This window comes from Oryzias latipes, chromosome 14 (assembly GCF_002234675.1).
Source record: "Oryzias latipes chromosome 14, ASM223467v1".
Classification (NCBI taxonomy): domain Eukaryota; kingdom Metazoa; phylum Chordata; class Actinopteri; order Beloniformes; family Adrianichthyidae; genus Oryzias; species Oryzias latipes.
In genome coordinates this window covers 29,726,310-29,754,026 of record NC_019872.2, presented here as the reverse complement: position 1 = coordinate 29,754,026, position 27,717 = coordinate 29,726,310, and the positions used below count along the sequence as shown (strand labels likewise).

General features: G+C 48.0%; 1 protein-coding gene across 6 annotated transcripts in view; it reads right to left on the bottom strand.

Moving 5' to 3' along the window:
- Nucleotides 1-5,778: 5,778 nt before the first annotated feature.
- The window catches only part of sgcd (sarcoglycan delta), a 198,058-nt gene continuing 176,119 nt past the window's right edge, over nucleotides 5,779-27,717 (bottom strand). For all 6 annotated transcript variants that reach the window (XM_023962866.1, XM_023962869.1, XM_023962865.1 and 3 more), the window contains 3 exons: nucleotides 17,972-18,044; nucleotides 11,009-11,132; nucleotides 5,779-7,821 (listed from right to left, as the gene is read on the bottom strand). In XM_023962866.1, the coding sequence (XP_023818634.1) occupies nucleotides 7,636-7,821; nucleotides 11,009-11,132; nucleotides 17,972-18,044 (383 nt within the window). In that variant the 3' untranslated portion in view covers nucleotides 5,779-7,635. The remainder of the gene's footprint in view (nucleotides 7,822-11,008; nucleotides 11,133-17,971; nucleotides 18,045-27,717) is intronic.

Genomic DNA, 27,717 nt, shown 5'->3' with positions numbered 1-27,717 from the left:
GAAACCGTCCCAGCTGAAAATAAAGATTTTCTTTTTTACAGGTTTGTGTTCCGGGATTTTCTGCATCAGCTGGAACTTTCCCTCCATTTTCCTCTCTGTGTTTGTGTCGACCTCAGATAACCTGCAGGAATCCGTCTGTGCGCTTCTAGACGTTACCGGAATGGAGACCAGGGCTTTGGTTTGGACGTTGTGACTCCTTTGACTCCTGAAGCTGCTAGTTTATCAGAACCAAAGCGCTTCCTGATGATCCGTTCTGATCAGGCCGGGTCACTGAACCAGAACTTCAGCCAAAGTTTCTTCTGCTTCTTAACAAACGGGTTTGTGTGTCAAAACCTTTAAAGAGAGGAGGAGGAGAACCAAAGACAGGAGGAGGAGGAGAACCATAGAGAGGAGGAGGAGAACCAAAGAGAGGAGGAGGAGGAAAACCAAAGAGAGGAGGAGGAGAACCAAAGAGAGGAGGAGGAGAACCAAAGAGAGGAGGAGGAGGAGAACCAAAGAGAGGAGGAGGAGGAGAACCAAAGAGAGGAGGAGGAGGAGAACCATAGAGAGGAGGAGGAGAACCAAAGAGAGGAGGAGGAGAACCATAGAGAGGAGGAGGAGGAGAACCATAGAGAGGAGGAGGAGAACCAAAGAGAGGAGGAGGAGGAGAACCATAGAGAGGAGGAGGAGAACCACAGGGAGGAGGAGGAGAACCAAAGAGAGGAGGAGGAGAACCATAGGGAGGAGAAGGAGAACCAAAGAGAGGAGGAGGAGAACCAAAGAGAGGAGGAGGAGAACCAAAGAGAGGAGGAGGAGGAGAACCATAGAGAGGAGGAGGAGAACCAAAGAGAGGAGGAGGAGGAGAACCATAGAGAGGAGGAGGAGAACCAAAGAGAGGAGGAGGAGAACCATAGAGAGGAGGAGGAGAACCAAAGAGAGGAGGAGGAGGAGAACCATAGAGAGGAGGAGGAGAACCACAGGGAGGAGGAGGAGAACCAAAGAGAGGAGGAGGAGGAGAACCAAAGAGAGGAGGAGGAGAACCATAGAGAGGAGGAGGAGGAGAACCATAGAGAGGAGGAGGAGGAGAACCAAAGAGAGGAGGAGGAGGAGAACCATAGAGAGGAGGAGGAGGAGAACCAAAGAGAGGAGGAGGAGGAGAACCAAAGAGAGGAGGAGGAGAACCATAGAGAGGAGGAGGAGGAGAACCATAGAGAGGAGGAGGAGGAGAACCAAAGAGAGGAGGAGGAGGAGAACCATAGAGAGGAGGAGGAGAACCAAAGAGAGGAGGAGGAGAACCAAAGAGAGGAGGAGGAGAACCATAGACAGGAGGAGTAGAACCAAAGAGAGGAGGAGGAGAACCAAAGAGAGGAGGAGGAGAACCAAAGAGAGGAGGAGGAGGAGAACCATAGAGAGGAGGAGGAGGAGAACCAAAGAGAGGAGGAGGAAGAGAACCAAAGAGAGGAGGAGGAGAACCATAGAGAGGAGGAGGAGAACCAAAGAGAGGAGGAGGAGGAGAACCATAGAGAGGAGGAGGAGAACCAAAGAGAGGAGGAGGAGAACCATAGAGAGGAGGAGGAGGAGAACCATAGAGAGGAGGAGGAGAACCACAGGGAGGAGGAGGAGAACCAAAGAGAGGAGGAGGAGGAGAACCAAAGAGAGGAGGAGGAGAACCATAGAGAGGAGGAGGAGGAGAACCATAGAGAGGAGGAGGAGGAGAACCAAAGAGAGGAGGAGGAGGAGAACCATAGAGAGGAGGAGGAGGAGAACCAAAGAGAGGAGGAGGAGAACCAAAGAGAGGAGGAGGAGAACCATAGAGAGGAGGAGGAGGAGAACCATAGAGAGGAGGAGGAGGAGAACCAAAGAGAGGAGGAGGAGGAGGAGAACCATAGAGAGGAGGAGGAGGAGAACCAAAGAGAGGAGGAGGAGGAGAACCAAAGAGAGGAGGAGGAGAACCATAGAGAGGAGGAGGAGGAGAACCATAGAGAGGAGGAGGAGGAGAACCAAAGAGAGGAGGAGGAGGAGAACCATAGAGAGGAGGAGGAGAACCAAAGAGAGGAGGAGGAGAACCAAAGAGAGGAGGAGGAGAACCATAGACAGGAGGAGTAGAACCAAAGAGAGGAGGAGGAGAACCAAAGAGAGGAGGAGGAGAACCAAAGAGAGGAGGAAGAGAACCATAGAGAGGAGGAGGAGGAGAACCATAGAGAGGAGGAGGAGAACCAAAGAGAGGAGGAGGAGAACCAAAGAGAGGAGGAGGAGAACCAAAGAGAGGAGGAGGAGGAGAACCAAAGAGAGGAGGAGGAGGAGAACCATAGAGAGGAGGAGGAGAACCATAGAGAGGAGGAGGAGGAAAACCAAAGAGAGGAGGAGGAGAACCAAAGAGAGGAGGAGGAGAACCAAAGAGAGGAGGAGGAGGAGAACCAAAGAGAGGAGGAGGAGGAGAACCAAAGAGAGGAGGAGGAGAACCAAAGAGAGGAGGAGGAGGAGAACCAAAGAGAGGAGGAGGAGAACCATAGAGAGGAGGAGGAGGAGAACCATAGAGAGGAGGAGGAGGAGAACCAAAGAGAGGAGGAGGAGGAGAACCATAGAGAGGAGGAGGAGGAGAACCAAAGAGAGGAGGAGGAGAACCAAAGAGAGGAGGAGGAGAACCATAGAGAGGAGGAGGAGGAGAACCATAGAGAGGAGGAGGAGAACCACAGGGAGGAGGAGGAGAACCATAGAGAGGAGGAGGAGAACCACAGGGAGGAGGAGGAGAACCAAAGAGAGGAGGAGGAGGAGAACCAAAGAGAGGAGGAGGAGAACCATAGAGAGGAGGAGGAGGAGAACCATAGAGAGGAGGAGGAGGAGAACCAAAGAGAGGAGGAGGAGGAGAACCATAGAGAGGAGGAGGAGGAGAACCAAAGAGAGGAGGAGGAGGAGAACCAAAGAGAGGAGGAGGAGAACCATAGAGAGGAGGAGGAGGAGAACCATAGAGAGGAGGAGGAGGAGAACCAAAGAGAGGAGGAGGAGGAGAACCATAGAGAGGAGGAGGAGAACCAAAGAGAGGAGGAGGAGAACCAAAGAGAGGAGGAGGAGAACCATAGACAGGAGGAGTAGAACCAAAGAGAGGAGGAGGAGAACCAAAGAGAGGAGGAAGAGAACCATAGAGAGGAGGAGGAGGAGAACCATAGAGAGGAGGAGGAGAACCAAAGAGAGGAGGAGGAGGAGAACCAAAGAGAGGAGGAGGAGGAGAACCATAGAGAGGAGGAGGAGAACCATAGAGAGGAGGAGGAGAACCAAAGAGAGGAGGAGGAGAACCATAGACAGTGATGAAAGTCAGGCAAGGAAAAAATCCCTGAACTTTTCTTTGAGCGATATGGCGGGCACAGAGCGAAATTTTGGAAAAATACGTGGTCTTAGATGCATTCTGGTGCATTCTGGCAGCTAGTTATTCACTTCTTTATCAAGAAACTAAGACTAATTGGAGCATCATGATTTGTCATTCAAACCCCTAGTTTGACTCTCCATTAAGGACTTGCTGGTCCTAAAAAAGAATTTGGAAAATTGCTCAAAGTAACACAATCCTACAATCTACGCTTTTCCTTAAAGCTGCAAAACATACAATTGCTAAAATATAGTAACATCAAAGCCCCAAATGGCAAAAAGAACACCAGTAACTATGATATTCTATGAAAATACCTCAGTTATTTATACATTATTTCTGCTTTAGAAATGACTGATGTACAACATCCACTTGCACTGTTTTCTCAAACTATAATTACATCAAAATATGGGATCTGCTTTAAACTATAATTCTATAACATAATACATCAATTCTTTAACACCAATACTAAGTAATCTGGGAAATATCAAAACAAACATACAAACTAAGCTAAACATTGTAAACATTATTTTTTAAGGGAGTGCGGGTCCAAACCATCAAATACTTATAATTAATGTTAACTATACTGAACTAAATCATGGTAATTAGGAAATACAAATAAATTAGATAGAGAAATGTATTCAAAATAAAAACTGAAACTCAAAACTAAAATTGAAATTATTTCAAAATGTGGTTTTGAGATTATTTTACACAAAAAAGTATTTGACCTACACTACCTTAAAAATCTTTTTTTTTTTTTCCAGCCAAGACCACTTCAATTTGTTTTTTATCGTCTTCTCACAACTGAGGTCGTGACCACGCTCAATAATGACGATGCCTGCCATTATTTTAACACAAATTTGATCGCAAACTCTTCAGATGTGTTTGTGAAAGTTTAGCGTGGGTCCGCCAGTTTTGGTCTCTAGGGAAGCGAGTCACGCTGACCACGTGGTGCAGACAGAGCCAATCAGACCCGTCGACGCATCCGAAAGCAACTAAAACGTCCCGTCATTGGTCAATTAGGCCGGGAAGACGAAAGATGGCCACGACCATAGAGGAAGCGATCTGCGGAGAAATATAGAAAATAAAGCTAAAATTAGCTTATTTCAGACCATTTTCTAATCCGGAAAGCGATTTGTCCGTAGAGATCAGGTCTTTATTTCCCGGAAAGTACGTTCGGTTTGCTCAAAAACCCGGATTTCCGGGAATTCCCGGAAGACTTTCATCACTGCATAGAGAGGAGGAGGAGAACCAAAGAGAGGAGGAGGAGGAGAACCATAGAGAGGAGGCGGAGAACCACAGGGAGGAGGAGGAGAACCAAAGAGAGGAGGAGGAGAACCATAGAGAGGAGGAGGAGAACCAAAGAGAGGAGGAGGAGAACCAAAGAGAGGAGGAGGAGAACCATAGAGAGGAGGAGGAGGAGAACCAAAGAGAGGAGGAGGAGGAGAACCAAAGAGAGGAGGAGGAGGAGAACCATAGAGAGGAGGAGTAGAACCAAAGAGAGGAGGAGGAGAACCATAGAGAGGAGGAGGAGGAGAACCAAAGAGAGGAGGAGGAGAACCATAGAGAGGAGGAAGAGGAGAACCAAAGAGAGGAGGAGGAGAACCATAGAGAGGAGTAGGAGAACCAAAGAGAGGAGGAGGAGAACCATAGAGAGGAGGAGGAGGAGAACCAAAGAGAGGAGGAGGAGAACCATAGAGAGGAGGAGGAGGAGAACCAAAGAGAGGAGGAGGAGGAGAACCATAGAGAGGAGGAGGAGGAGAACCATAGAGAGGAGTAGGAGAACCAAAGAGAGGAGGAGGAGAACCATAGAGAGGAGGAGGAGGAGAACCAAAGAGAGGAGGAGGAGAACCATAGAGAGGAGGAGGAGGAGAACCAAAGAGAGGAGGAGGAGGAGAACCATAGAGAGGAGGAGGAGAACCAAAGAGAGGAGGAAGAGGAGAACCAAAGAGAGGAGGAGGAGAACCATAGAGGCACACATGAATCTGAAGCAGGAACTGTGAGCAAACAGAGGAACCTGAACTGCTGCTGGACATTTTCTTGAAGGAACTTTGGCTGAAACTGGAGTCAGATTATCGTCTATTGGCATTTTTTTAACGGCCAGAACTTTGGATGTTTCCTGCAACTCCTGGTGACGTGGAAACTGACATGACTGGCGTGACAGGCGGACGCCTCTCTAACATTTGCAGAAGATGGGAGCAAAGCTGCACGCCGGGCGGGAAAAGGAAAACATTTCTGAAACTTCCTCCTGCAGCAGCCTGACGGCACCAGAGGCGGTTTGGTGCTGGAGAACAGAAACGCCGTGAAGCCAGACGGCGTCTGGCTGCAGGTTTCAGAGGTAACTGTCACAGACACAAAGGTGTGCAGGTTTCTAACCTGGAAACATTTGAGCCGACTGATGTGTAAAAAAGGTCAACATGCATAGATCGTAGACAGATGGACCACAGGAGCACGGGATGAGACATCTTCATCTTCAGACATCACTGCATACCACAAACAGTGGGTGATGACTAACAGAAAGCGCCGGCGGGTGTCCCCTCCCTCTGTGGGCGGGGACAGAGGCCGCTGAAGGTCTTTGCATTCACAGGAGGCGGAGTCTGATGAAGGCCAACTCAAAGCAGATGGCGGTGACGGCTGGACGCCAAAGGAGTCCATGTGATGTGCTTCTTATTCTTGCCACGAGTGCATCGACGTAAGGCACAGGTCCCCCCCCCAACAGAGCGGCCCGCCTGATTCCAGGTTTCAGAACCAGAAACAAACAAGGTGAACACCCCGCCTCCTTTTCCTGACGGGGCGTGGCGCCAAATGAGACGTCTGCGATCTGATGGACGTTCATGAGACTAGAGTGTCGTCTGCACCATGACTCATCACTTCCTTTCAGAACCGATAAAAGCAGAAAACGACGTTTGAGCTTCGAAACCTGAAGACTTTTTCTGCAAACGGATCTTTGATGTTCTGGAGTTTAGAGGAACTCAGACGTCGGACTTCTAAACCTGCAGAGGTTCAGTCGGAACCAAACATGCGGATGGACGACACCAGGACCAACAGCCGGGGCCAAAAACCGAGCAGGAAGCAGAAGCCCAACAGGAAACCTGTTCAGAAGGCCCCTCCCAGCTGTGAGGGACCGTTAGCGTTAGCTGATCTCCGTTTTCAGCGGGATTCTGATGTTAACTGTGTTTTCTAGAGGGACAGCTGCATCACCTCTCCAGGTAGAACAGGTAACTTGAACCTGCAAACACCTCATGACTCCACCCAACCTCAAAGCAAAATCATGCTGCATTCACTGTACCTGGGAAATAGCAACTCCAGAATTTATTTAGCTAGTTTTGTTTCATTGTTAGCTTCAGTGACTAAACGTTAACATTTTACTGAGCTGAGATTTCAGGATTTGCCGTTTTTCTAAAGTTTGGATCTGGATCAGGAAGTCTGACTCTATGCTGATGACATCTTCCTACATTTCCTTTAAATCCTTAATGTCAACCTTGCAAATGCATATAGAACATTTTTTAACTATGTGATTGACATTAGAGTCTCCATGATGGTTGAAGAAGGTTGAAAAAGCATCGCTTCATTAGTCTGTTAGGCTTCATGACTAAAACCAAACCAACAAACGGTGGTCAGGTGGAGCCACAGGTGAGTAAATACAGGTTAGTTTGATTTAAACGACCTGAATGCCTGATAACAGGCAGCAGTTTGTGACATTTTCTCTGTAAAAATGTTTTAAAGGTTGTTTGTTGTCTTAGAGGTCAGACAATGACGTGTTTTAAGAATAACTACGGTCAGAAAAGTTAGAATTTCTTTAAAAGGTTTAATCTTGAGGTCTATAAAAGGCTGAAGGCTTTGTTGAACTACAGCTGTAAATTCCTTTAGGGCCTGAATGCATCACGTTTTTTCTGGCGTGTTTGACTCCGAGAACCCCTTCAAAATGTTCTGATCCGACTGACACCAGCTACGGTTCATGGACTGCAGTTGGTTTGAAATGAGCTTCCAAATAGAAGGAGGTGTTGACGATGGAGGCAGGAGAACCAGGAGCCGTTGCCATGGTGATCACCTTGCTGGTTCTGGTTCTGAAGAGGGGAACAGATCAGTATGTGTGGATAAATCTCTGCCATTTGTGTGTTGGTTCCAGCGGACGGGAACCGTCTCCACGTCAAACAGCTGCTGCAGTCCTGCGTTTGCGTGGAAGTGTTGGCGCCAGCCTGCAGCGGGAATCCAGAAGGTCTGAGCGTGAGCGTCTGGAAGGGTTAGCGTCCAGCTCTGGCGGTCTCCGTGGGAATCCGTTCAGATTCGGAGCGGTCCTAGAGGCAGACGTTGTTGTTGATCTGGCAGGTGGATCCGGTACCGGCCTGGGACAGAAAAAGCCTCCCGTTGGGGCAAACGCAAACCTCGTAGACAGTCTGCCTGGTCCCTGAAGACAAGGATCCGGTGGAGGCCTTTCCCTCCGGCAGCCTCAGCAGGCGGATCCACTGAGCGTCCAGAGCGATCTGCATGGGGAACAGAGAACAGCAACGTCACCAACGGGGGAACGAACCTTTAGGAACGCTCGCGCTGATATACAATAATGAACCCGCGGTTCCTCTGCCGCCGTCCTTTCTGCCCCCTCCTGGAGAAACTCACCTGCTTCAGGTAACCAGAGACACCAACCACACAGTAAAGGCTAGGGTTGGAAGAACTGAGAGAGGGAGTCCAGAGACGGTTCCCATGGTTACTGAGATGTTTTCAAAGCTCAGCTGTTTAGATGAACTTCAGTCAAAGACGGAACGTTTCTGACAAGAACGCCAGGTAAAATCAGGACAAACTGTTCATTTGTCTGTGAAGTGAAACCAGATCAGCAGAAACTTAGATCTGTGGAGGCACTATTATGGTGTGGGCTGGCTTTGGGTCTTTTTCTTTGAAGAGAAGTTCTGGTATGTTCTTGTAGCGGCTCAGGTGTTTTTCTACAGAGAACCAGGTTTGTTCTCAGTGTAACTTCCCGAAAAACTACTGATGGTTGGAAGATGATCTGGAGTCAGATGTAGACGTACTTCGGCTCAGACCATTTATGTGAAGTTCTGAAGGAACCACAGCCGCCTGTCCTCCAGGTTCTGACGTGTGAGAACGTTTCTGTGATGGAACTCCTTTGCTGTCATGAATGTAACCTGACACTCTGGTGATGTACCTGTCGGTTCTCATCACCTGCATCTGTGCGGCTGATGGGGGGGGGGGCATCAGCCCTGAGGGAACTGCATGATGGTGGTTCCCTCCTGCACGGGGAACCGCAGGAACAGACTCAAATTGGATTCATTTTGTCGCCATAAAGCAGAAATAGAAAAAAAGAGCAGAAAAACTGCAGACTCCAGAGAAAAAAACAGCAGAGCATCCCATAATTCATTTTTGGTCTCCTCCCTAATTTCACAGAAACCCCCCCTCCCCATGGGGGCTGATGCAGGAGCAGAACTCCTGCTGCCTCTGGGAGGAGCAGCTCTTCAGCCAGAGGAGGGTAAAAGAGCAATTACAGGCGCCTCTGGGGGTCTCAGCAGGAACTGACCTAGAACCTTTTTAAAGCATCTGACCCCCTGGACAGCTGCCCCCCTCCCCAGGAGGAGAGGGGCAGGCCACAGACCAGCAAAACCTGCTCCAAAAGAGGAGGGGGTGGAGCTTCCCGGAGGTCTGGCTTATTCCTCGAGATGAAAACTTCACCCCTAAAGATGCTGGAAGAAGCGAGGAATGGGCTTCACCTGTCAGACACCTGAGCTCCAACGCTGACGTCTGATTGGTCCACTGCAGAGACAACAAGGCGGAGCTTCAACAGACATTTTACAGAATCTGAAGGAAAGTCCAGATTGGAGTCGTGAACGAGGCAGCAGCTGACCCAAATGCAGAGTGGCAGTGATCCGCACTGAGCATGTGCAGACAGACTTCCTGTCCACACAGAAGCCGTGTCCTCAGGACTGCTGATGAGGACCACAGCTGGTTCTGATCCGGTTGGCGTGTCTGTGGCGTCTAACAGCAGAACGGCTCTGTCCCTGCTGCTGCGGCGTCCGGATCAAGACGGCGAGCTTGGCTGTAAGTCGGAGTTTGACTAATAGACATCTGCAGCACTAATGGAGGGTGAGTAATTATTGGCTCCGCCCCCACATTTCATTTCTGACCACACGGCCATGAATCCACGAGGAGACGGCGAGCAGGCGAGGCTGCGACGATGATTTAATTACACCTAGGTGGGTTGGGGGTCACCTTCACCCCCCCAGCCCATCAGCCGTCGTTATTAACGGAGGAAGTAGTTTTATTTTGAAATCCTCTACTGGCTCTAACAGCAATGACACGTCAGACTGGGGGAGGGAAATCTGTTTATCTGCACCCCCCACCGCCATATTTGGACTGATGGGGGGGGGGCAGGAGAGAGAAAGAGGAGGAAAAGACGGAGAATGAGTGCAGTTCAAGAAGGAAAAAAAGGAGGTTCTGCTGAGCGACATGACGCCGACCCGTCTGCAGAATGTGGGCGGGACCAAGCTGTAGGGGGGTGCAGTGAGGAGTTTTCTCATCACCAGAAAGCTGTTCTGTCTGGACTCCTTCATTTACATACATTTCTCCTCAGAATTGGACCCTTCAGTCTCTTTGAAAACTCACCAGAACCAGAACTTGACAAACCTTTAATTAGTGTTCAAGATAAAAGATGGATTTTTCAGCAAAACTCCAAAAACCACCAAACCTCCTCACAGACCTCACCAAAATGGCGGCCTAAATGTTAACCTTTGTCAGATGCCCCGCCCCCTTACGGGGGTCCGGTTCTGCTGGAGGATTCTTCTTAGCCTTCCATCACCGTTGGCTTGGATTAAAAACCTGCCATGTCATCTGTACATCAGTAAAGGGGTGGCCGTGGTGCAGCGGTCGGCCCCTGATCTGAAGATTGCAGGTTGGATGTCCGCCTTGCCCGACAGGTGTTGAAGTGTCCTTGGGCAAGACACTGAACCCCACAGTGGAAGGAAGGCGCCAGTGTTCGTCCATACAGCAGAGCCGCCATCAGTGTGTGACTGTGTGTGACTGTAAAGCGCTTTGGGCCTTCAAGGAAGGTAGAAAGCCTTTTACACGTATGCGCCATTTACCATACAGATAAAATGGTTTTATTGGAATAATCCGGATTAAATCAGATTATATTGATCAGTTCATGAAGCTCTGACTGATAGAAAACTGTAGACTGAAGCTTTTCCAAATTCCTCACAATTGCAGAAAGTCTTGGTTTAAACTCATGTAAGCTGTTGCCATGGCAACCACCACCAATCCGTGGAGGAGACAACATTTTCCTTCGCAGCGCAAACATGATTCACGTTGTTCTAAATCTGTCCTCCAGATCTTGACCTCTGACCTTGATTCTCGTCCAATAGGAGGCGTTACATGCAGAATAAACTCAGACTCCCTCTGGTTCGAAGAAAACCAACTCCCAGATTGCAGGAAGGAATGATGGATCAATAATGTTCTGAAATCTGGGACCTTATCAGCTGAATGAAGGTCCACTTCAGATCATTTAAACCCCTCACTCCGCTGATTACCTGTACTTATGGTAGCCATGGCAACGGAGGGCAGGAAGCCCCTAAAGTACCAAAGTACAGTGGTGTTTTTGGCTGGTTCTATTCAGTGAGGAGAACAAGCTTTGGGTTCTGCTGTGTTCCGTCTTCTGGACGTACGGCTCACCTCTCCGTCTTTGGACTCCAGCCGCAGCTCGTTCCTGCAGATGGCCCGGATGTCTCCGGCTTCCGCCTGGATCTCCACCCCTTTGGGAGCCTCCATCAGCAGGGAGCGGGTGGGAGACTCCAGCCTGGGAAAACACAGCTGTGTCAGTGGAAACCGCACATAAACTCGGATGCATCCCAGCCCGTTTCAGGAGAACCTTTCCCAGCAGCCTGCAGGGATATGAGATGGATCAGAACATCCCGGAAAGTTCTCCCTGAGACTGCAAGATTCAGAAACAACCGAAGCTCTGAGCTCTTCACCATTTACACACCATCAGAACTGGCACCAACCGGCCGCCTGGCAAAACACCACACACCTGATGCTCCTGTGCTGTTGTCACGGTAACAGCACACAGTTAAGGGCTGGCAAGCTTCACTACTGTGTGCAACAACAGCTCACATTTTATCACCAAAGCGTTGGACCGAAGCCTTTAAATTCTGTCGGGATTATTGCTGCATTTAGAACCAAAGTCAGAATTTATGGGACTAACCATAACCCAAACACAAAAACTACCCAACACAAAAACTACCCGACGCAAAAACTACCCGACGCAAAAACTACCCGACGCAAAAACTACCCAACACAAAAACTACCCAACACAAAAACTACCCGACGCAAAAACTACCCGACGCAAAAACTACCCGACGCAAAAACTACCCGACGCAAAAACTACCCAACACAAAAACTACCCAACACAAAAGCTGCCCGACGCAAAAACTACCCAACACAAAAACTACCCAACACAAAAGCTGCCCGACGCAAAAACTACCCAACACAAAAACTACCCAACACAAAAGCTGCCCGACGCAAAAACTACCCAACACAAAAACTACCCAACACAAAAACTACCCGACGCAAAAACTACCCAACACAAAAACTACCCAACACAAAAGCTGCCCGCCGCAAAAACTACCCAACACAAAAACTACCCGAAGCAAAAACTACCCAACACAAAAACTACCCAACACAAAAGCTGCCCGCCGCAAAAACTACCCAACACAAAAACTACCCAACACAAAAACTACCCGAAGCAAAAACTACCCAACACAAAAACTACCCAACACAAAAGCTGCCCGACGCAAAAACTACCCAACACAAAAGCTGCCCGACGCAAAAACTACCCAACACAAAAACTACCCAACACAAAAGCTGCCCAACGCAAAAACTACCCAACACAAAAACTACCCAACACAAAAGCTGCCCGACGCAAAAACTACCCAACACAAAAACTTCCCCAACACAAAAACTACCCGACGCAAAAACTACCCAACACAAAAACTACCCAACACAAAAGCTGCCCGACGCAAAAACTACCCAACACAAAAACTACCCAACACAAAAACTACCCAACACAAAAGCTGCCCGCCGCAAAAACTACCCAACACAAAAACTACCCAACACAAAAACTACCCGACGCAAAAACTACCCAACACAAAAACTACCCAACACAAAAGCTGCCCGACGCAAAAACTACCCAACACAAAAGCTGCCCGACGCAAAAACTACCCAACACAAAAGCTGCCCGACGCAAAAACTACCCAACACAAAAACTACCCAACACAAAAGCTGCCCGACGCAAAAACTACCCAACACAAAAACTACCCAACACAAAAACTACCCGACGCAAAAACTACCCAACACAAAAACTACCCAACACAAAAGCTGCCCGCCGCAAAAACTACCCAACACAAAAACTACCCGAAGCAAAAACTACCCAACACAAAAACTACCCAACACAAAAGCTGCCCGACGCAAAAACTACCCAACGCAAAAACTACCCAACACAAAAACTACCCGACGCAAAAACTACCCGACGCAAAAACTACCCAACACAAAAACTACCCAACACAAAAACTTCCCCAACACAAAAACTACCCGACGCAAAAACTACCCGAACACAAAAACTACCCGAGACAAAAACTTCCCCAACACAAAAACTACCCGACGCAAAAACTACCCAACACAAAAACTACCCAACACAAAAACTTCCCGACGCAAAAACTACCCAACACAAAAACTACCCAACACAAAAGCTGCCCGACGCAAAAACTACCCAACACAAAAACTACCCGACGCAAAAACTACCCGACGCAAAAACTACCCGACGCAAAAACTACCCGACACAAAAACTACCCGACGCAAAAACTACCCGAACACAAAAACTACCCAACACAAAAACTGCCCGACACAAAAACTACCCAACACAAAAACTACCCAACACAAAAACCTCCCGACGCAAAAACTACCCAACACAAAAACTTCCCCAACACAAAAACTACCCGACGCAAAAACTACCCAACACAAAAACTACCCAACACAAAAACCTCCCGACGCAAAAACTACCCAACACAAAAACTACCCAACACAAAAACTACCCAACACAAAAACTTCCCGACGCAAAAACTACACAACACAAAAACTGCCCGACACAAAAACTACCCAACACAAAAACAACCCGAGACAAAAACTTCCCCAACACAAAAACTACCCGACCCAAAAACTACCCGAACACAAAAACTACCCGAGACAAAAACTTCCCCAACACAAAAACTACCCGACGCAAAAACTACCCAACACAAAAACTACCCAACACAAAAACTTCCCGACGCAAAAACTACCCAACACAAAAACTACCCAACACAAAAGCTGCCCGACGCAAAAACTATCCAACGCAAAAACTACCCAACACAAAAACTACCTGACGCAAAAACTACCCAACACAAAAACTACCCGAGACAAAAACTTCCCCAACACAAAAACTACCCGACGCAAAAACTACCCGAACACAAAAACTACCCGAGACAAAAACTTCCCCAACACAAAAACTACCCGACGCAAAAACTACCCAACACAAAAACTACCCAACACAAAATCTTCCCGACGCAAAAACTACCCAACACAAAAACTACCCAACACAAAAGCTGCCCGACGCAAAAACTACCCAACACAAAAACTACCCAACACAAAAACTGCCCGACACAAAAACTACCCAACACAAAAACAACCCGACGCAAAAACTAAGTAACGCAAAAACGACCCGACACAAAAACTCCCTAACGCAAAAACAACCCGACGCAAAAACTAAGTAACGCAAAAACTACCCAACACAAAAACTACCCAACACAAAAACTACCCAACACAAAAGCTGCCCGCCGCAAAAACTACCCAACACAAAAACTACCCAACACAAAAACTACCCGACGCAAAAACTACCCAACACAAAAACTACCCAACACAAAAGCTGCCCGACGCAAAAACTACCCAACACAAAAACTACCCGACGCAAAAACTACCCGACGCAAAAACTACCCGACGCAAAAACTACCCGACACAAAAACTACCCGACGCAAAAACTACCCGAACACAAAAACTACCCGAGACAAAAACTTCCCCAACACAAAAACTACCCGACGCAAAAACTACCCAACACAAAAACTACCCAACACAAAAACCTCCCGACGCAAAAACTACCCAACACAAAAACTACCCAACACAAAAACTACCCAACACAAAAACTTCCCGACGCAAAAACTACACAACACAAAAACTACCCAACACAAAAACTGCCCGACACAAAAACTACCCAACACAAAAACAACCCGAGACAAAAACTTCCCCAACACAAAAACTACCCGACCCAAAAACTACCCGAACACAAAAACTACCCGAGACAAAAACTTCCCCAACACAAAAACTACCCGACGCAAAAACTACCCAACACAAAAACTACCCAACACAAAAACTTCCCGACGCAAAAACTACCCAACACAAAAACTACCCAACACAAAAGCTGCCCGACGCAAAAACTATCCAACGCAAAAACTACCCAACACAAAAACTACCTGACGCAAAAACTACCCAACACAAAAACTACCCGAGACAAAAACTTCCCCAACACAAAAACTACCCGACGCAAAAACTACCCGAACACAAAAACTACCCGAGACAAAAACTTCCCCAACACAAAAACTACCCGACGCAAAAACTACCCAACACAAAAACTACCCAACACAAAATCTTCCCGACGCAAAAACTACCCAACACAAAAACTACCCAACACAAAAGCTGCCCGACGCAAAAACTACCCAACACAAAAACTACCCAACACAAAAACTGCCCGACACAAAAACTACCCAACACAAAAACAACCCGACGCAAAAACTAAGTAACGCAAAAACGACCCGACACAAAAACTCCCTAACGCAAAAACAACCCGACGCAAAAACTAAGTAACGCAAAAACGACCCGACACAAAAAATCCCTAACTTTTAAAAAGCAGCTAAAAACATATCTTTTTAAAATAGCTTTTTCTTAATTTATTTTTAACATGTGTTTTTACTGTGTTTTACTGTTGTTTTATCGTGTTGTACTGTGAAGCACTTTGTGATTTTTATCTGGAAAGGTGCTATACAAATAAAGTTATTATTATTATTATTATTATTAACGCAAAAACTCCCTAACGCAAAAACTACCCGACGCAAAAACTAAGTAACGCAAAAATTACCTGACGCAAAAACTACCCGACATGCACTTAAGACAAATTACAAAGAAAAGGACGACCACAGAGAATAAATATTCATTCTGTAATTCTTTCATTTCACTTAATCCTAATAAAACCCAAAAGTTACTTTAGTTTAACTTCAGGCGTAAATAATTTCACTTTTAAACAAAAGGTAAAACTGTTTTTTTATTTTCAGGATCAGACAAGGAGGAACAGAGGAGTATTGGGATCATCACCATGAATGGACAAAGATCTCTCTAGTGGTTTTCAAAGTAAAACTCCTCCCCTTTGACCTCCTGACCTCAGCCCTTTGAGGGGGGCAGATATTGATTCCAGTGGACTGTGTGATTGGGTCCGTCTGTAGCAGGTCATTATTAACACTAAGCCTGTTTGCGACCCTCTGGTGTCTCATCAGAACCGGGCCTTCGTCTTCCTGTCTTCCAGTCCGGCCTCTTCACAGTTACTTTCATGTTGTGGTAGCTAGGAAGTCGTTTCTAGGGGTTCCTAATTTAATGGTTTATGTTGAATCTCATCTGGGGGAGGAGGGGGGGGCTGTGGATGTTGGCAGAGGCTCAGAGGTGTTTTTATCGTCTAAGTACAGAAATAAAGGGGCTGCGTCTCACCATCACTCCTTCTTAAAGCCCCCCCCCGCCATGCTCCTTGGGGGTCTGGTGATGAAATCTCTGCGTCTCTCCTTTGTTTTATTTTTACAAGCTCACAAATTGAAGCGGCGTCTTGTTCTCATGTTGGGATCCACAGAAGGCGGCGGCGCCGCTCTGCGTCTTCCTCTTGTTGTTTATCACATTCATCACCTTTCTGCTGGCGTTTCTTCGCCGTCATTCCTGTTTCTTTTAACGACTGCCACAATCTCATTTCCTCTCAGAGATCAACACCCCCCCCCCCCCCCCATATCCTCCGTTGGCGCTGGAATTCAGCAGGTCGTCGTCACGGCTGAAGTCCACTGACGGTGGAGGTGAGCTTTGACCTTAAGGTCAACAGTGCTGAGGGTTAAGGGCCAACGCGGAGTTGAGACGTGTCAAGAGACTTCTCAGAATACAGACAAGAGGGGGAGGGGGGTGAAGATGAATGGGGCTGTAAAAGTTAGAGATAGCAGGGAGGGGGGGCAGAAGATTGAGTAAAGCTTTCCGTAACTTCCAGCAGAGGACGATGAAGCTGCAGATATCAGACCGGCCTTCTAAAGAATCAGCTGAGAAGCCCCCCCCACTGAGTCAGCATCTGGTGGCGAGCAGAAATACCGTGACGCGTCTGCAGACGACCTGCAGTGCTCATCACGTTCCCTTCGTCCGTTTTCTTCGTCTGCTCCTCCTCCTCCTCCTTCGTCGTGACATAAGACAGGTTTTCGGTCACGTCTGTTTTAGTTCTGATGAAGCTTTCAGGCTCCGCCCAGAAATAAAATGATGAGTTTATCCTCACAAAAAAAGCATTTCTTTATTTTATAGAAAGAAAAAAACCTCAAGTCGTGTTTGATTACTTTTTTACGTACGGGGGGGTGTTGTTAAATGCACTGTATGGACAGACCCCCCCAGCCTAACAATGGAACCTTCCAGCTGAACCATTTCCGTCTCCGTGTGAAGGAGGCCGGTTCTGCTGGGTCCTGCAGACGGTTTCTGAAGACAGACAAACGGACTGGGGGGGGGGGGGGGGGAGTCTTCTTCTGCCAAAGATAAACTTATTGATCATCTTCCACAGATCGCTGGCAGAGTAGCCACAGAAAAGAGGCATTGATCCCTGTTCTCTCTGTCAGGGGCAAGCCTCTCTGCCTCCTGGGGGGTCGAGGCGTCAAGATGCTGAGTTTGTAATTGGAGGGACGCCCCCCCCCCCGGATACATGGACCTTAAGCAGAAAACTGCAAAAGTCAATTCTGATCTTTGCCAGGGAGGATTTCATTGAATTAAACAATTCATTGGGCGACAGGGGCTCAGGCGGTTAGCAGGTCAGCCAATGATCGAGGGTCGGCGGTTCGATCCCTGCTCCCCCCAGTCAACTCTTGTTGTGTTTTTTGGTTTAAACGCTCCACCCCCCCTGCCTCCAGCGTGGCCCCGCTGGTGTGTAAATGTGTATGAATGATCCCGGTGATGGTCAGAGGCGCCGTACTGGCAGCCCCGCCCCCATCAGTCTGCCCCAGCTGTGGTACATCAGTAGCTACCATCACCAAGTATGATTGAATGATGGACACACTGGAGGAACTGGAAAAGCAGATAACTCTAATCCATTATTTTTATTATTAAGCAGAGTTCCTCGTCTCCAAACTAACATGAAGAAATTCAAAGAGAGAAGTGAGACTGCAGGATTTGGACTGTTGGTTCTGAAGAAAACATCCTGGAAACCGTTTTCCTGACAACACTTTTGTCATGTGTGACTCCCCCCTATGAACCCCCCCACAAGAGAGAGGTCACACTCACCGCAGCTCTTTGAATGGCTCCGCCCTCACGTGTGGCGTCTCCACCGATTTACTGAACACTGCACCTTCAGCCCCTGGAATGACAGAAACCGGAGAGAGAAGGGTCAGAACCAGCCGACCCAAACGGCTCTGGTCAGCATTAAGGACCAGAGATCCCAGAGTGACACCATGAAAGCCACATCTAGACCATCGGAGAACATGGATCATTCGTGACAGACCATAACCTAAGTGCTCATCTTTAACCCCAAAGACGCAGAGGGAGGAGCTTCCAACCTGAAGGCTCCAGACTGGAAACGGTTTTCCTCCAGAACCTTTCTGAGTTCTGGAAACGTTCAGCAGACGTGCAGCAGCTGGAGCAGCGTGAGGCGGCGGGGTTGGAGACGTTCTGCTGGTCGATCTTGATCTGAACTCATCTGGAACCGATCACCTATCAATAAAACATTGATCCCTGACCCGCCCCTCTGAATGGAGCTGCTCTCTGATGTATTGTGGGGGAGGGGGGCAGATGCTCCGTCATCAGTCCCTCGCCCTTCTGTCCATGCACGGCACCGCCCACGCCGCAGCTGTTAAGCCGCTCCGCTGCATCAAGTCCTGGCAGCACCAGCTGCAGATCAGCGGCCATGACTAAGCCAGTTTCACAGCAGGTTTGATGCTGACAGGCGTCCAGACACCTGTGGGCAAGCGGCGCGCTCAGACACCACAGCTGGTGGGGCAGCACGCCGCTCAGAGGGAAGGAACTGACACCTCCGCTATCGGACCGTCACATGCGGAGGTTACAGAGACTCAACGATCTCGCAGAACTAGAGGTTGCTGCAGAACAGAAAATCCAAGAGGTTTTTCAGTTCGGGGTCAAAGCCAGGTCAGAGGTCAGACCCCCACAGACATGGTTTCTCCTCCTGGACTGAAGCAGCTGCAGCAGCTTTGGAGGGAAAATTTTCTCTGAACAGATTTCCTCTCAGCCACTGTCTGAAGACGCCGTCAAAAAACTCCCAGCATCCTCAGTAAATCCTGCAAACGTGTTCTCCTTCACGCTTGTTTGTCCGGCTGAACTGCAGGAACAGAAAGTCCTTCCTGTCTGCAAGAATCTGCGCTTCAGGCGCCAAACTCCCAGGTTTTCCAGGAGCCGGCGGTGAAAGCAAACGTTTACATGGTTGTGGATCGATTAGAACCAGAGCGGCAGGATTTGGAGCAAAGTGGAGGGATGTCAGCTTTGAGATGAAACAGGAGCCTGAAATCCCTGCGCTGTGTGGGATTAGAAGAGAAAGCTCCTCGCCGCCTTCCTGACACCATTCTGTCGTTACTGGGCTTTTTACCGGACTGGGAGTCCAATCTTCTATCTGTCCTCATGGCCAAAGGTCGTCGGCACAGGTGCGGCACAGTCTTAATGTGAACTGAATATTACGTTTAAAGCTTTTATTCCCATCAACAGACAAACAAAGGGAAACTCAAAATGCTGCTTATTAGCAGAAGAGAATTGATGCCAAAGAGGATAATCCCAACTGTTTTAGGCATTGACTGCACATGGGAGGTGGACTGAGGGACCCCACCCCCAGGAAGTGGCTCCAGGAAGCCAAAATCCCCCAGACGTAAATGGCGTATACTTATATAGCGCTTTTCTACCTACAAGGCCCAAAGCGCTTTACAGTCACACACACGTTCACGCACTGATGGCGGCTCTGCTGCAGAACACTGGCGCCAAGCTCCCACCAGAGGCAAGCTCTCCGCGGGTGACCGAGCTTCTCACCCTATCTCTAAGGGAGCGCCCCGCCACCCATGGAGGAAGCTCATTTCAGCCGCTTGTGTTCGGGACCTCGTTCTTTCGGTCATGAACCAGAGCTCATGACCATTGGTGAATAATGGAATGAAGATCGAGCGGTAAATTGAGAGTTTTGCTTATTGGCTCAGCTCTCTCTTCAACACAATGGACCGAGACAGCGACCGCATGACTACGGACGCCGCTCCGATCCGCCTGTCAATCTCACGCTCCGGTCTTCCCTCACTCGTGAACAAGACCCCTAGGTATTTAAACTCCTCCACCTGGGGGAGAGACACTCCACCCACCGAGAGATGGCAAACTACTATTTTCAGTTAATCAAGTTATAAACTGACCAATCAGACGCCTCAATGAAAGCATGTGGTCTGACCTTGATTGACAGCATCTCCCGAGCCCGTCTGGCCCCAACATGGCGGCGTTCATAGAGCATAAATGGCGGCTGAACTGACTTCCTTTGGTTGGCTTGAGTGCGGCACCCAAACGTGGTTCCTCACACAAGGACGTACTTCAGAATGCGGCATGGCGGCGTCGCAAGAGACAACAACCAGACCAGGTCCAAACCTGGATCAGACCAGGACCAAACCTGTATCGGACCAAGACCAAATCTGGATCGGACCACGTTCAAACCTGGATCAGACCAGGTCCAAACCTGGATCAGACCAGGACCAAATCTGGGTCAGACCAGGACCAAATCTGGATTCGGAACAAGACCAAATCTGTATCGGACCAGGACCAAATCTGGATTCGGACCAGGACCAAACCTGGATCAGACCAGGACCAAATCTGGATCGGACCAGGACCAAATCTGGATTCGGACCAAGACCAAATCTGGATCGGACCAGGACCAAATCTGGATCAGACCAGGCCCAAACCTGGATCGGACCAGGACCAAACCTGGATCGGAGAGGATTTACCTGGTTATGAGTCTGTGTAACCAGACCGACCTGCTCCATGTTCCACCAGTTTGGTGACATCATTACTTCATCTGTGAGGTTCTGCTTTGTAATGTGGATGGAAAGTCCGAAGAGGCATCTGGACCTTTGGACTGGACTCGGTTCATGGGACCTCCTGGTTCGTCCACCTCTAAGCGGTGAGAGCTGCTCCCTGTGCTCCAGCGTCGGTGGTCCTGTGCTCCTCCTCTGGTCTCCTGATCTCCCGTTCAGTGGATCGGCCCACAGCCTCGGATCGATACCACCCACCAGCGTTTACACAGCACCCCCCCCCCCCACTTAGCTCTTTACCACTCTGCTCTCCAGCTCCCCCCTCCCCCCACACGTTTGCCTCATAAACATGAACAAACCAAAACCTGTGGGATCGATAAAAGCCATCACAGGGTTTTTATTCTGACTTCCTCCTGGAAAATATTTCCTCTCTGAGGATTTTCATCGTGAATTTCTAAAAACAGATTTTCCCTCGTCCCTTTTTCCTCCTTTGTCTGTCCTTCTCACATGGTTTCCCTCCCTCGCCTGTCTACATATGATCTCTCCATCTTGTGTTGGGTCTGCTGCAGGGCCTCCCCAGCAGGACGTCCTGATGTCCAAACTGAACCTGGTTGTGTTGGTATTTCATCTGCTGGTTCAAAACCCTCTAGGTCAGGGTAGGAATGGAAACAAAAGACTTTATCTTAAAGGAATCAAACTACCTTCATTAGTCAGAAATGTATTTTCTAAATACAAAGACTTGTAAAAACGGTTCCTAGCCGATGTCTGTGGACCCGAGTTAACAAGAAGACCAGCTCTAAGCCCAAGGAGCCTCTTTCTTTGGACTTGTGTTTTTGCGGTTCCCATGGCGACATCATGAAAGAGGCAGAGCTGCGAGGATCCGGATTTCAGCTAAATAAATCAGGAGTTTATTTAAGCAAACCTCTGGAGTGTTGGAGGGCTGTCCTCCATCAGAGCATCTCCAGGTTGGTCCTGCTGCTGGACTCAAACTAAAGTCACCGTTTCTTCAGTCAGACTGAATAAAGCTGGAGGCTTGGATCACTCATCCAGGAAGTCACTAAAAACTAAAAGAAAACGTCTCTTTGAAGGATTGCTACCATAACCTGCCAGTCTTAACATGACTTTAGGCTGCTAAAGTCCTAAACCCAAACATCCTTTCCTTCCATCCATCTGATCCTGATCTCTCCATTTCATCACCCTGATAAACGTCCCTCTCCTTCTGTCGTCTTCGCCTCTCTGATTGTTCTTTCTTTCCAGCTTTGTTGCTTCTCTTTGCCATCTTTCTTCCTCCCTTCATATCTTCTCTGCACCGTTGCTTCCTGGAGCGCAGCTACATCCCTCACTTTTCAGCCCCCCCTGTTCTCTTCCATCCATCTTTCTCTCAGCAGTTTGTTTCTTCTTTAATTCTCTGTCTCTTCTCTCCATCATCTCTTTCTGTTCCGTCTCCTGCTTTGTGTTGACTGCCGCTAAAATCAATCAGGAGCTCATGAAGCATGCAGCGGCCTCGCCGCCATTCTCATCTCCGTGAGGCAGAGAAGAACCGGGGAATAAGGGGGTGAAGGGGGGGGGGGTGAATAACAGAAAGGTCCAGAATGAGGAGAGCAGAGGAAACAAAGGCTACACATTTATAAAATACAACCACCATCTTGGAATTTCAGAGCATCTGTCAGCCGGGAGTTATTTTGTTTATTCAAACAATATCCACCGGCAGCTAGGAATTATGGGTAAATGAGGTAATATACTGTAAAGGCTTGGAGCTGCATTAGAGGGCTGATGGGGAACCTGATGTGCTTTGAGACGAATCTGACCTGATGCAAAAACTCGCCAGAAGCTCATGATGGTCTTTCTCCCAGAATGCACTCTGTTTCCCAGAGTTTCCTGATGGCTGGCCTGTAGCAGTTACGTCCAGAGAACTTCAGCTGTTCCTGCTAAAGTACGTATATGGTTTATATTGAAATGCTGTTGTGGGGTTTTAGTTTGTGTATGTGTGTGTGTGTGTGTGTGTGTGTGTGGGGGGGGGGATCCTCAACCAAGCTGCCATCTTTGGCTCTTTGGTAACTGATGCATTACTTCATCATTTCACTTGCTTCATCATAGAAAGTTTCAGACGAGCTTCTGGTGAAGAAAACGGATGAAAATCTGTTTTTAGGTTGACCACAAAGGAAAAGTGAACTTTTGTCTTTCAACAAGAACACGCGTGGAAACTCCTTAAATCCCAGTTTCCCTTTATTCACTGGGCTGTTTCTTCTTCCAATACATCATAGTTTATGCCAGAAGATTGCATTGAATGCAAAGGCCACAGAAAACTGCAAGAGCAGCAAGAGCGAGGAGCTGGCCTGAATCCAGCCTGCTCTGTTTACGGATGATAAAAGCCTCACTCAGCCCGCTCAGCCGTAATGAATGATCCATTCTGCACAGACAAACCGAGCAGCAACACCACAACCTTCCACCGCACAATAATAAGAAAGGAAACGTCCACGCTGGAAAATCACTTGGAGCGCGGCTGCATCTGCATGAATCAGCAGTGGCTGGATCTAGAGCAGAGAAGGAGGACGCAGGGAAAACATTTCCGCGCCGCGGCTTTAAATCCAATGTTCAAAATGGTTTGACGGAAAAACACGTTTTCAGATCAGACACCTCAGCTTTCTCTGCCAGGCTGAAAAAGGAGCGCCGACTGCTGTTCTGAAACACCGGACGGGTCCGAGCCTTTGGTCATGTCACCTTCACGCTCATCTGGAGCATCCAAGATGGCGGCTCGCACTGGACTTCCTGCTGCATTTTGATTTAACGAGTTTTTCAATTAGCTCCTCATAAAAGACAAAGACAGGACGAGAAATATCTGAATTCTCTGGTCCATTTCTTTCTCCTACAGAACTTCTCCAGGGTTCTGAACGGGGATGTGATCATGGAGACGAAGGAGAAGAAAACCACAGCTAACTGCTAATGCTAGCTAACAAACGGGAGCGTCAGACTTGTTTTTATTTAATTATTTCTGAGCGACCTTTAGTGTCTGACTCTTTTTTTTATTTTTTATAAGATTTATCTGTGCTTTTCCAGTCACCCAAAGCGCTTACATTGTGTCCATTATTCAGTCACTCCTCATTCATACATGGTGACGGTAAGCTACGGTTGTAGCCACAGCTGCCCTGGGGCAGACTGACAGAGGCGTGGCTGCCAGTTCGCGCCTACGGCCCCTCTGACCATCACCGGGATCATTCATACACATTCACACACCAGTGGAGACACACTGGAGGCAAGGAGGGTGAAGTGTCTTACCAAAGGACAAAACCACAGTTGGCTGGGGGGAGTGGGATCAAACTGCCGACCCTTCGATCATTGGACGACCCGCTCAACCGCCCGAGCCACTGCCGCCCTCTCCTGTTGTCCACTTCACCCTCCAACCACTAGTTGGCAGCAGAGAACACGGAGCCTCTTTGAGCAGCTCTACTCTGCACAAAACAACAGGCAGCTTGTTGTGTTGTTATCAGACATGAACTACTTAGTTTTTACTTGGGATGGATACCAAACAGAAACTCTGAGCCACGTTGCTGCCAGTAAGATAGAAAAACGAGGATTGATGTGCTTTTAGCGGCTCAGATAAGAACGAGTGAAGCACAGCAGCCTCGACGGCTAATAGGCTAATGCACTTAGCATCAGCTAAAATAGCTATCGGCAAAGCGGGCCAAAGTTCTGCAGAACCTCCCAGCAACAGATTCTAGTATGTGACCTGATGGACTTGATGGACCAGAGGGATGTGTCCAACGCTCTGAAAAAAGGCCGACATGGTGGCGATCAGCGTTACCAGTTTACTGAAAGAGAAAGCGTGGCTGCAACGCTGTAGAGCAGACTATCTAACAAAGCCTCTTTGTCACATTAAAGCAACTTTCCTTCATTTGATTGTTTCACTTTATTGTTTCTGGAAAGAATCCCCCCCCCCCCCCCCCCCCCCCCCCCCGTTTATTTTTGAAGCACCATTCAGGCGCCTGAACCGTTTAAAAGTACTGGAGAAGCTACATTAATGTTGAAAATAAACAGCATTTAGTTTCCCCAATAGAAACTTATTGGTTAAGGAACATTCATTCTTTGTTTTTTCTTACACTGAAATATATTTTGTTGTGGAAATCAGACAATGTTGACTGTTCGCTTTCTATATTTTTAGTTACCAAAATAAAAGCACTATGAGTTTGCTTTGGTAAACGCAACTTATATATGAGATACAGTTGCAGTGCTTAACATTGTGATCATTAAATAAACTGAATTTGACCTTTTTATTACAGTGGAAGATGTATTGAAATTAAGGTTGTTTTTTCAAAGTCAAATTTAAAAAAAAAGAAAGAAAGAAAACATGTTTCCGTAAAATATCGGGACACGCTATCGTATCGCCAGCCTCTTTCCAAACACACCCCTATCCATGAAGGGGCAGGTTATCCGCTGACCTCTCAGATGCTGACTCAGCTCTTCATGTCTGAGGTGACTCAGCACTTTGTGAGCAGCTCAGCTGCAGGGTCCTCCTCCTGTTGGAGCTCCTCCTCCTGTTGGAGCTCCGAAACGTTGAACGTGAAACAGCGAGGTCACGGATGAAGAACATCATCATCATCATCATCATCATCCATCATTTGAAAGTGAGACAAATGAAGGAGGTTTGTTCTTGAAACCCTGTTTCTGACAGAACAAAGTCACGTCTCTCAGCGTTTGATCCATCACGACAACAAAGACGTTCACATCATCATGTCTTTGACAAACGAGGATCTGAAAAAATGTTTGGTTCCGTCACAAAAGCTCTGATTCTTCCTCAGAACATTCCAGATCCCAGAACGTGTTTGGCTTCATTCAGGAAGTGAAGCGTCATTTAGCCAAACCTTCAGGTGTCCTTCATAAAGTTCTGGACCGGTCTAGTCCTGAGGGTTCAGTCAAGTTATTTACAATATTCCTCAAAGTCATGAATCTGTCTGTAAAACAGTCCCAAACCATTATACTCACACACCGTGCTTCAATTTGTGATAATGATTAAATAAAAAGCACAAAGAGTTTGAAATGAGGCGTGAGACTGGATGATGTCATGTTCTGTCAAACATAGAATCACGTCTCACATGGATGCTCCTCGTCATCCATCCTGTTTCCACGTCCTGCCGCTGACCTGCCCACGACCCTGAACCGTCACAGCAGCCATCTTAATGGATTCTTCATTTTCCTCTGAGCGCGCTCAGTTGACAAGAATGCGACGGTTGCTCCAACGACAGCACGTCCTCCACCCTCTCCAGATAACACCATAAAAGGCGGGCCGCCTGCGCCGGGGCAGGAGTAAATCCTGGAGGCAGTAACTGCAGAGTCTTTTATGGTCTTATTACAGTTTAACAGTGTCCACTCTGATGGAGATAAAAGCAGCTGGATGCTGTCGCCATGGAAACACGCAGAGACTGGGATTGTCTTCAGCATAGTTCTCATTTAAAGACTGAAAGACCTTCTAGCGGTTCTAACGGTTCAGGAACCTGGAGCGGGTCAGGCCTGGCACCGGGGCCGGAGCGGGTCAGGCCCAGCACCGGGGCCGGAGCGGGTCAGGGCCTTTTAGGCCAGTTTCTCTCCGAGTTTGGGTTCCAACAGACTCAGAAGGTTGGCTGGTCTAGGAGTTAAGATGCACCGCTGTGACTCTGTAGACTCGTCAGTTTTAGTAACTTCCACTAAAAGGAAACTAAAGCTAAATATTTTATTGCTATTTTTAAAAATGACAGAGCTGCACTGAAAACAATAAGAAGCTGCTTCAGGAATACAAAAGTTTATCTAAAATCTGAAAAAAATGGAAAAATCTGAATTCAGCAAAGAGTAAAAATTCTGTTTTTCTCATCAGAAAGTTCAGCTGAACTTTTCTGAACCTACACTGAACAGCTAATAAAAGCAAAATCTTTAAAAATTAATCCCCTCCTTGTTTAGAATTGAATATTTCATGTCCTCTTCAGCCGTCTCTTATTTTGAAATTCTGCATTATACACAGCATCTGTAAAGGAGTCGTGGTCGTTTCCCATCAGCTCAGAGGCTGAAATCCGTGTCATGCAGAACATGGAAGACGCTTTAAATCCACAACCATGAAAAGTTTGTGTCAACAAACGATGAAAAATGTATGTTTCAAACTCTAGAAAGGACTTTCTCCCACAATCAGCCTCTTTAGAGTCGGGATTGTCGCCTCTGGTTTCAGCAATGAAATCAAAGTGGTTCTGTGAGTCAAAGTGGGTCAGACGGTTCCTCTGAAAGTCCATTCCATTTGAAAGAACTTCCTACAGAAAACTTCTGTAGTAAAGATCTGGAGAATCGACTGAGCCTTTTGGATCTGAGGTGAAACGTCTTCAACTTTGAAAACCAAGTCCAGAGGACGACCTTTGACCTGGTATGATGGACTGGAGAGACGCAGGATTCTCTGATCTTCACCTGGACCTCAACATTCACACTGAAGTCTACCACTGATCCAAACACCCAGAACCACCCACCCAAATATGCAGAACCACCCACCCAAATATACAGAACCACCCACCCAAATACACAGAACCACCCACCCAAACATGCAGAACCACCCACCCAAATATACAGAACCACCCACCCAAACACGCAGAACCACCCACCCAAACACACAGAACCACCCGCCCAAATATACAGAACCACCCACCCAAATATACAGAACCACCCACTCAAACATGCAGAACCACCCACCCAAACACCCAGAACCACCCACCCAAAAACCCAGAACCACCCACCCAAAGACGCAGGACCACCCACCCAAACATGCAGAACCACCCACCCAAACACCCAGAACCACCCACCCAAACACGCAGAACCACCCACCCAAACACGCAGAACCACCCACCCAAATATACAGAACCACCCACCCAAACATGCAGAACCACCCACCCAAACACCCAGAACCACCCACCCAAATATACAGAACCACCCACCCAAACACGCAGAACCACCCACCCAAACACCCAGAACCACCCACCCAAACACACAGGACTACCCACCCAAACATGCAGAACCACCCACCCA